The sequence below is a fragment of the Rhamphochromis longiceps genome, linkage group LG17, assembly GCF_057381845.1.
Source record: "Rhamphochromis longiceps isolate RC_006_pf linkage group LG17, R_longiceps_female_GT1.1, whole genome shotgun sequence".
In the NCBI taxonomy this organism is placed as follows: Eukaryota; Metazoa; Chordata; class Actinopteri; order Cichliformes; family Cichlidae; genus Rhamphochromis; species Rhamphochromis longiceps.
Window position 1 is genome coordinate 39,404,159 of NC_140573.1, and position 10,674 is coordinate 39,414,832.

General features: G+C 39.1%; 1 protein-coding gene across 2 annotated transcripts; it reads right to left on the bottom strand.

The window, feature by feature from the left end:
• Positions 1-787: 787 nt before the first annotated feature.
• LOC146650177 (sodium-coupled monocarboxylate transporter 1-like) lies at positions 788-7,327 on the bottom strand. Of its 2 annotated transcripts, XM_085386378.1 has the most exons (17): positions 6,997-7,326; positions 6,515-6,634; positions 6,275-6,340; positions 6,116-6,167; positions 5,956-6,023; positions 5,087-5,125; positions 4,543-4,658; positions 4,271-4,411; positions 3,819-3,948; positions 3,626-3,714; positions 3,390-3,499; positions 2,862-2,929; positions 2,630-2,716; positions 1,594-1,808; positions 1,371-1,468; positions 1,205-1,293; positions 788-1,122 (listed from the first exon to the last, which is right to left on the bottom strand). In XM_085386378.1, the coding sequence occupies exons 1-17, from the start codon at positions 7,219-7,221 to the stop codon at positions 1,018-1,020; spliced, it is 1,818 nt and encodes a 605-aa protein (XP_085242504.1). In that variant the 5' UTR covers positions 7,222-7,326; the 3' UTR covers positions 788-1,017. The 2 variants fall into 2 exon arrangements, with proteins under 2 accessions (XP_085242504.1, XP_085242503.1); XM_085386377.1 differs by having other exon boundaries at positions 6,275-6,634; positions 6,997-7,327.
• Between the last annotated feature and the right edge of the window lie 3,347 nt (positions 7,328-10,674).

Genomic DNA, 10,674 nt, shown 5'->3' on the forward strand with positions numbered 1-10,674 from the left:
GTTATAGATTAGCTGGTGTTATTTCATGATCCAATTTGGTCCAAGCTTTAACTGCCGGGCACACAGAAGGTTTCATATCTTACTCTAAAATGCTTTGGTATACAGAGGAGTTCATTGTGACTCTGAATGCAAGGTGCCCGGGTCCTGTAGCTGGAAAACGAGCCCAAATCATGACCACTGGGCTTGACAATTGTCATGAGGTGGTTGTGTTGAAGTGCTATGTTTCACTTTTTGCAAAATGCGGAGCTGCTGTGTTTCTGAAGGACAATGGTCACGTCGTCTTGTGACATTTGAGTTAATAAACCGAAGCTAAAAAAACTTTATGACTCATAATAAATAGCATCAAAACTACCTTGAATGTATTCATTGCCTGTTTGTATGGATTGTATCCTGTGGATGTTTCAGACAAGTCTGCGTTGCCCTCCTGGTCAGAGAAATTCAAACATTCCAGAAAGAGAGGAACACTTATGTTTGAACTATTTCGACTATTCCTTCCACAGCATGTCTTTCATCCTGTCTTCCTTCTCTCACCCCAACCGGTCGCAGCAGATGGCCCCGCCCCTCCCTGAGCCTGGTTCTGCTGGAGGTTTCTTCCTGTTAAAAGGGAGTTTTTCCTTCCCACTGTTGCCAAAGCGCTTGCTCATAGGGGGTCATATGACTGTTGGGTTTTTCTCTGTATGTATTATTGTAGGGTCTACCTTACAATATAAAGCACCTTGAGGTGACTGTTGCTGTGATTTGGCGCTGTATAAATAAAATTGAATTGAATTGAAATGTTTATCATGTGGCTTTTTATTAATAACGTGTTAATCTAAACAATACAGACAGAAATCATCATTGTACACAAGTAGATATTTGAGAGAAGTGCTTTCTACTTTTTGCTGAATCACTGGAAAAATAAAAGCACGATTGTCTCGCTGACAACTCAGTTCCTTTGGTCTCATTTCTTATGAAGTAAGGTGATTACAATCCTGGATTTGAGCATTGCAGCAGCTCTGTCTTCAGCTGTATCGGTCGTTAAAAAGATGAGACACGGATATCGTTGTCAATTTTCCCATGTGCAGGTTTATTGATTCCATCCTCCTTGTTTGGCAGACCAACATTGTCTGTTCCTCCCATGACCTAAGGAAGGAAAAGTACAAGGCAGAATTGAGCACCTGTCTTCAGTCTGTTGCTTTTGATACCTTTGCTCTTCAGCACGTACCCCATCTTTGACACGTTTGAACAGGTGATAAGAAAGAGTGTCTTCTTTCATTAGCATAAGTCTTGGGTCCACCGTCTCCCTCAATCCCCCTGAAATGATAAGTGGAAGAAACAATAAGAAAATGATATCACAGTTCCAATGGCAAAATCTTTTCTTTTTTTCTTACCTGTCAAGAGACTGATGATTATTCCAACAATAATAGCTGTTAAACCTCCAATGACACAGAAGTAAAGGTAGGATGGAGAGTGCCACTGAACCGCATGTCTGGTGGTGAGAGAAATTAGTTTTTTCTCATATGCCCTTTATTTATATTATAGGAAAGCTCGGTCATCCCATCTCACCAGGCAATATTATATTAATTGATCTAACACAGACTGAACCACACTTACATGTCATCAGTATTCTGTCCTGGGGTTGTGGTAAAAAGACTTGGTTCTGTTGGCAGTGGGGTAGTCCAATTGAGACTGCCACCAGAAGTAAATTTACAACCCTCAGTGCTCAGCGAGAGAGGTCGGGTCATCTCAGGAGGAGAAGGGGATATCAATTCTCCAATGGTCACAGACACAGCTACAGCCAAACCTGCCACGAGGCCCCATAGGCCTCCCTGTGGACAAATATAAGGAGCTTCATGAAATATATATTACATAGACCAACAGTCAAAAATGTTTGTCAGAGTCGAGTGTCACTCAACGCTCAGGCTCATTTTTCAATATTATTTTCAGTTTGACAGCAGAACTATGTAAGCGAAAACGGATGATTTCTGAGTTCATTTATACAGTTCCAAATCACAACAAAAACTTGGTTGGAGGCACTTTATATTGTAAGGTAAAGGCCCTACAATCCAGAGAGATGGATTATAACTAGATGATGAATAATAACTAATGATTTGTTACAAAGTGGTGTGTAACCACAGAGAGTGGAAGTGGAAATGCTCAACCAGCAAGCCCCCATCAACGCCGCGCAACCAAGAGACGGCTCAGCACCTGATCCAATCTTAACAATAAGCTCAAAAAGCTCAATCTCAACAAATTATAAAATCCTGCGAGTTGGTTCCACTGAACAGGGTCAATTGATGGGGTTTTACAGCTATGCAGTAAAAACAAACAAACAAAAATAAATAAATAAAAAAATATAAAGATTATAGTTGGTTTTTAAAGGTATTTGGTAATTGTTATTTTTTTTCATGCCGTTAACATTTTTTAAACATTGAACATTAATAAGGGTGGCTTTTTATACTGTAAATACCGTATAAGAAAAAAATGCTCCCTGCACTATGTTATACGATGACAGGTTGATGCAATACAGTTGAAACAATGATACAAATGTCGATTCTTTCATGCTACCAAGGGCTGATTTTGGCCAGATTTTGAGATCCCTGGAGGTAGAAATTTTCAAATGAAAATACCAAAATGAGAATGGACTTACTTTGGAGTTGACAAATGGACAGAGGACACCCAAACTGAACAGACCGAGTAAAGGACCCCCAGTGACCCCACCAATGATGGACACTGCCTGTTTGAAGAGACCTGCAGCTCAAAAAACACTTTAAAAATGGTTGAATTTACTGAGGTGAGGTGCTTTCTAATAAACAACAACAACGTTCCTGAATGTGTTTGCCTGAAAACACTGACAGCTCTGCATTAACAGATCCCTCTACCTGCATCATATGTCCCATGAGTGATGCCAGTCCAGCCATAGCAATGCAGACAATTCCAAAAAACACACCTGCAAAAACATCACATCACAAAATGACATTTTTATCGACTACCAGCCACATCCACAAAACAGAGATTAGTTTAATCTAACATAACATGCAGCTTACACTGGGGCAAAAAAAAGCATTTAGTCAGCCACCAATTTTGCAAGTTCTCCCACTTAAAAACATGAGAGGACTGTAATTTTCATCATAGATTTTTAAAGAATTTATTTGCAAATTATGGTGGAAAATAAGTATTTGGTCAACAACAAAAGTTCATCTCAATACTTTGTTATATACCATTTGTTGGCAATGACAGAGGTCAAACGTTTTCTGTAAATCTTCACAAGGTTTTCTCATTTTGTCTCTCATAGTTGAGATATACCTATGATGAAAATTACAGGCCTCTCTTGCACAATTGGTGGCTGACTAAATACTCTTTTGCCCCACTGTATATCATAAACAAACAACAGGAAACTTGTTATTTACTCAGCCCTTTGGAGATCAAGAGAAGCTTTTTCTCAGATAGTTTAATGCGTGGTTTGATCAGGTCCTCCATGGTCACTGCAGCCATTGCGTTGATTGAAGTAGAAACTGTGCTGAACATGAAGAAATGAACCATGTTTACTCTGGACTAATGGACATAACTGACACTTCAAATGTGGCACAGCTTTAAATGTTACATGCAACATGAATAAAAATATATCAAATTATGTTGTATGAACCTCAGAGAGGCACTATATACTGCAGCAAAAAATAGTCCTGGAAGACCTTGGTGATCTGCCAAGATATCCATCACCAAATAAGGCAACAGCTGTAAAGGAAAAAAAAACTTTATTGAAAGATCACAAAACAACTTGAATAAAAACAGTGGCACTGTTAGTACATCCTTCGTTTTCTTTGTTTATGTGTATGTACCTGATCAGGTGATGAAACTTGTCCAGCTTTCCATGGGTCACAGTTCTTATAGAACGAATAAAGACACAGCCCTGAAATCACTGACGATGTCAGGGTGCAAACTAGGCCTAACATGTTGATGAAGAGAGCTCTGAAAAAACACAACACGAAAAAGTGAAGCATGCAAACAAAAATCAGTGTAGCATAGCAAACGAGATTATATTTCTTATCACTGTATGCTGATGATGTCATCATTTATCATAGCTATCTTTTCCGAGTTTATGATAAGAACGTGTCATTTGCCAGCAAACCCCACCAATGTTGTGTCTTTGGCTGAATCAGAATTTACATAGATGTGGAAATAGACGTGTCATATATCGTTGTTTATTGGTGTTTTTTTATTATTATTATTTTAATTATTAGTTTTGCAAGCTAAACAGGAAGGAAGGAATACATTCCTTTGAATCACTCACAATCTGGCATGTTTAATGCTCTTGCAGGAGTTGTATCTCTGAACTTGAGGTTGGTAGGTCCCATAAACTGCACTCCAACCAAATGTCCCTCCGATGACTAGTGTCCAAAAAGTGTGTCTTCTCAGAGGGTTTATGTCAAAGCTGGGATTACAAAATGAAAGCATGATTTTAGTATAACACACACACACACACACACACACACACACACACACACACACACACACACACACACACACACACACACACACACACACACACACACATATACTCACTCCACAAAGTTAATTCTTCCTCCTTCTTGGGCATCTGACAAGATAGTGGAGATTCCTCCTTTTAAGATCACACTTTTGATTATAACAGACATGTAGCCTGCAAACATTATTCCAATCTGGAAGAAAAATCAGAGATTTGTTTGGTTGGCAGATCTGTATTCTGTAACTATGTTGACAGATTTTGGTCCCAGTTATCAAATTCTTGCTAATTTACATGAATACTGCAAAGAATCAAGACATGACTCAAACGTGGTTGTGGTGTCGATAAAATTAGACTGAAACCTGATTGCAATTTAATTCAGTTTTACTTACATAGCAATGGAATATATTTATATGGTTCCAAATCATAACAAAAGGACATTATACTGTAAGATAAAGACCCTACAATCCAGAGAAAACGCCAGCAATCAAATGGCAGTGTGAACCAAAAAACTCCCTTTTAACAGGAAGAAACGTGAACGTCAGGAAGGGGCAGCCATCTACCACAACTATTTGGAGGCATTTGTGTATTTTTTTTTTCGTTTTATTTGATCCAGGACCCTACCTGAACAACATCTGTCCACACCACAGCTTTCAGGCCACCCTGTAACAAACGCCACAAAACAAGAAAAATCTCTGTCAAAAAGGTTAGGAAGCTGTATTTATGAACAGAATGCATAACGTGGAAATATGTGACCGTATTCTGTAGTAGAACATTTTCAGAAAGCACAAGTGATGGGAATAACGGCGTCACTAACGATGTTACTTTTTTCAGTAATAAGTACATTAATAAGGGGGGGACAGGACAAAGGACAAGCTATGGAAAAGTGCCAGAGATTACTAACAACTAATGCATCCACAGGCAGCTGTATACCTCTGTTTAATCTGCAATGGAGCAAAGTGAAAATTTGTCCTGTCTGAAGAGTCACATTTTTTGTGGAGACTGTTGAAAAGCTGAAGTCCTAGATTACCCATGAATGAGAAAACACTGTGCTCTGTAAACTACAGCAACTGGTTTCTAAGCTTTCAAATGTTTGCAGACTTTTAGAAAAAAAAAAAAAAAACAGGTGACGCAACACATTATGCAATCACGGTTTCAACTTTTGACCCTTAGTGATTGCAGGTGAAAACATCAAATTTTAAAAATGGGCACATATTTTTCATGAAACAAAACAAATCATTTGAATTAAATCATCCAAATGAAAAAGTCAAGAAATCAGAGGTGATGTTAAATGAGAGATATTTTGTTTTAAAGGGTAAATGGGAAGGGGACCTCGTGAATTTTAGGAAAATGTAAATATTCTCATTTAATCTCTGCTGAATGTGAAAGTGGGGGTCTCTTAAGGTTCCTGGCTTAGTGATGCTCGATGAGGTTCGACTGACAATGTGATGCACTGCAGTGTGTGTGTCGTATGTAATAAATGTTTTACTAACCAGTGCACAATACAAAGTACAAACAGTGGCTGTCGAAATAATCCCACCCCACAGGTTCATACCAGTCACTGCAAAAAGAAGGGAAATTCATTAACAGGGGAAACACTCTTGTTCAAGATCCCTTCACGAACTTAACTGCTGTGAACTGGAGCTGACATACCTTGGTTCAAAGCCAGAGCTGGAGCATAAATTACAAGTCCAGTGTAGAGCAACTGTGGCAAAGAGTTAGAAAGTCACAACAACATGTCTCTGCTGATACCAACGTAGTTTTATGTGCAGAAGTCAAAGCACTACAAAGATTGAACCACTGGCTTCTTACTGCGTTAAAAAAGAAGATCAGCATTCCCAGGAGACGAGTGGCTCTGCTGAAACGCAGCTCCAGATACTTGGCAGAGACCAGACAGAGAAAAGACGCATATTGATACTGATACATGAAACTTCTAGTTCCCCTCACTCCCTCCAATTCAAAGCTAGTACTTTGTACACTTACTGACAGGTGTAGCCCAGCCAACAGTTTAAAATATAGCAAAAATAATGTTGAAAACAAAACCACAGTTACCTCATATGTGCTGTTGATGGCCAGTCTGTAGAAAACTGGGAGAAAGACTTCGGATGTGTACACCACTGCTATTACATAGGAAATACTTAAATAGCCAAATATGGCTCCGTAGCCATACACCTACGGACAGGTTGAAAAAGATTTATGGAAACACAAAATAGCAAAACAGCTGGTTGGCTGGTGAAACTTTGCCGGAGATCATTTGAAACGCTGATGCTGCTGATACTGAACGAGCTTTGGAGCAACATATGAACAGTGCTGAACTCTGGTGAGTAACACGAAAACTTTAAATTCGTTATTTGATTTGTTTGAAATTGAAAGCGGTGCACTCAAAGTAATGCTCGGTTAGCTGACTCCAGCCGTCTTCTAATGCACAGAAATCACAGTTTTACACATTTTGTAAAATTCTAATTTAAGCTCTGAATAAATGTTTGTGCGCTGAGGAAGCTGAGTGCAGATCCAGGACAGTCCCGACACGTTACCTCGGCTGGGTTGGAGAGCACAGTGACGGATGACATGTAGCTGGCAGTGAGGGACATGGAGACAGCCAGGGCATTGAGTTTTCGGCCCCCAGTTAAAAAGTCCCTGGAGGTTCCTTGTCTCCTGCTTCTCCAGGCGTAATAAAAACCAACAGCAGCAGACAGGAGCAGAACGACAGCAAACACCACATAGTCTGCTGCCACGAGCAAGTGAGCATCCCCGGACATTTTATCAGTCGGAGCAAAACTGAAATAAAGCTAAAGCGTTTATCAGGCAGTGCTTTGTAGATCACTGGGAAGGCGGTGTCATCACCTCCAGGTACTCTATTGAACTGTAAGATAAATTATTCCAGACGGTGCGCGCACGTGTCCCTTCAGGTTAACTTGACACTCAAAGTTAATGAATAAAGTTTAGAAGTTAGAGTTTGAACCCAAACACATAAAACCCTCTGTGATATTTGAAGGTTTGATAATCAGTTATTGCATTTAAGACACACTGCTATGGCCTCCTAAGCGCCTTTATTACACTTGTTTAAGACTCTGCCCCACGTGATATCTTTAGGAAAAGTGAGCAGCATAAACTTTGGACTTTTAACTGTATTTCAATAAGTTTCACAGTTTTCCCAGAGCAAGTCTTGTTAACTTGGGGAGATGTTTCCCAAGTGACTCAACATTTAAGTTGGCTCAATGTTTTGAATGTGGCCTCAACCATGATAGGAGTGCTGCAGACAAATTATCTGATCATACATATGTAATGAAATCAAGGCAGGAGGAAAAAGTCACAGACATATTGTGGAGTTGCAACCCGTTCTCACTACCAGGTCAGCTATAGAAACACACAACACTCCGATACCGCAACCTGCAACAACATCGTGTAACAACTGACATTTTAATCGTGAAGATTTATTAACTAATTCAGCTTTAGCCTCAGTCACATACCAGTGCTCAAAGGACAGAGTTCATCATGTACTGTGAACAGATCAGGTACGTACTCAGTGCTCTAGGGATGTAAAGCAATTGACTGTCAGTCAGTGTGACATTTGGCTTGATCATTTGTGTTGGTGATGGATGAGACTGTGCTGAGTTTAATAAAAGTTATTAAAATGTCTGCAAATCATGCACTTAACATTTGACAATTATCATCATTGTTTATTTATCAGTTATCATTTAAGTGATGGAAACAGCTGGGAAACAAGCTGCATTAAGTAAACTATGTGGCCCAGAGGTGGGAAGTAACAAAGTACACTGTTAGACTTTTCATCGCCACTTTACGGTAACATACTGGCGTCACTGTTGCCAGCATCATACCGTGACGCCGTGTTACGGTAGCTTTCCGTTCTGCAGGATGATACCGTTTTTTGCTGGTGTGGTATAATACTCTTGGACAAATTATGGTAACGCACCGTAGCCTTTTTTACGACATAACGACATCACGGCGTCACTGTCCCCAGTGAGATACTGTTATGTCGTTATGTCGTAAATTACGTCAACAAAGTAACATCATACTGTGATTAAGACATTGGTATACTACCGTTTATTCACGGTTTGTCACTGTAAGCCCGCTGCAAGGTAATAAACTGCAATATATTAACCAGTAACTTACCGTTATCACGCATCAGTACCAAAAATATTCATCTCTGCTAGAGGATACCGTGTCCCAACAGGCGGTCATTTACTGTTCAACAGGTCGTAATTTACCGTAATTTCAGTTAACAGTAACATACTGTAAGAGACTGGAGGATTCCAAAAGGATAGATAGATAGATAGATAGATAGATAGATAGATAGATAGATAGATAGATAGATAGATAGATAGATAGATAGATAGATAGATAGATAGATAGATAGACACACACAAAATATAATTCATGTGCTTTGCACCACTTTATTTCAATTCTGATTTTTCCCTGCTGAAATACACATTTCCAAAATCAAAAACTGAAAAGAACTGAAAACATATTTTCATTGAGGAAGCACTTGTTTTTACTAAACCATGTAATACATTATTTCCTCAGATGGTTGTACAAACAATAACGATATTATGTCATATCCATATCATGGCATCCACATATGCTCAAGTGTTGGGTTTTCTTAGTTATATTTTGTAGGGTCTTAAACCTACAATGTGAAGTGCCTTGGCATTCATTTTGTTGGCACCATACAAATAAACTGAATTGTAATGAATATAATATCAAGCCCCACACTTCTGCCTTTTGTCCAAAATACTGGCTCACACCACCAAATCAATGCACAAAACAGGGTCCACAAGGACATGGATAAGGGTGTGTGGTGTGAAGTAACTTGACTGTCCTGCACTGAACCCTGATCTTGCTTTGTGGACTGAGTTCATTGATTTGTAGGGTGAGCCAATACATGTGACAATTAAAGTGTAAGTAGCTGAAATAATTTTTAACAAACGGGTAAAAGAAGGGAAAAAAATCAAAACTGTCGCACTCAAAAAAACCTATTGGACAGAGACAGCGTCTTGCAAGATGGCAAGAGAGCTTGTCTTCATTGTTGTTCGTCTTGTGTAAATGTCCAGAAAGCATGGGCCATGGATCATCTGTGGAAACACGGGTAACAACACATTGGACACTTAAATTATACAAGAAATTCACTAAAAATGGCAAAAACAGTTACCTAATTTGAAGTTCTCCACTCAAATTCAGTAAGCCGCTGGAGGAAAGTTGTGACATGAGGGTTAATGTGAACAACCTTTCGCTTCAGTCCTTCTGCTTGTCCCAACCTTGGAGGTACATTTTGTTCCCTCTTCAATTCAGTTCAATTCAATTTTATTTATATAGCGCCAAATCACAACAAAAGTCGCCTCAAGGCGCTTCATCAGGGTTTATCCTTACAAAAAACCTTGCACACGCTGACTCCTGGTATTCCAGGTTCAATACATAGAATGAACCAAAGAAGACTGACATTGCATCAGCAAAGATGTTCTCTTTGTCCAGCTCAACAATTACACGGCCCTCTGCACTCACCATCCAGCAGGTGGCGGTCATTGAACTTTGTCCTTAAATGTACAGGGGCAACATGTTGTCATTATGCAACATAAAATAATTTCAATACTTCACTTCTTCACACTGTCTAGATAGTCATAAAGCAAATAGCTATGTACAGTTAATTATTAATGGCCTTATGTACATAAGTCCATTTTAACATATTATAATTGTACATAATTGGGAATTATTTTGCACATTAAACACACCTAACAAAGAGTCAGCCCAGTTAAATTACCGGAGATGAATCAACTGTATGGTTATTTTGGAGTTATAGTTTGTGCTGCTGTTAAACTTTACAGTATTGACTTCAGTATTTCTGCTGTTGGTGTAGCTAGACTACTATGTTGATCAGTAATATGTAATGTGAAATTTGATATTGTTACTTTGCTGGATTCACTGAGACACATGTCCAACAACCTTGGTTTATAAAGGAAATTACAGAAATTTGAGCTAACAAAACAGAGGCTGGATACCTGTGTCCACGAAAAGCTCCTGTGCCAAACAGAAATTTTAATATGGTCTAATCAGCTCTATTTCATGAATGACTTCTTACCAAGCATAATCAGCCTTGGGGTGCCTGGCAGGCTTTTAACATGCAAACTGAACAATATAAATTTGCGTGCACTGAAGCCACAAAATTTAGAAATACACATAGTTGCAAAAAGTTCAGT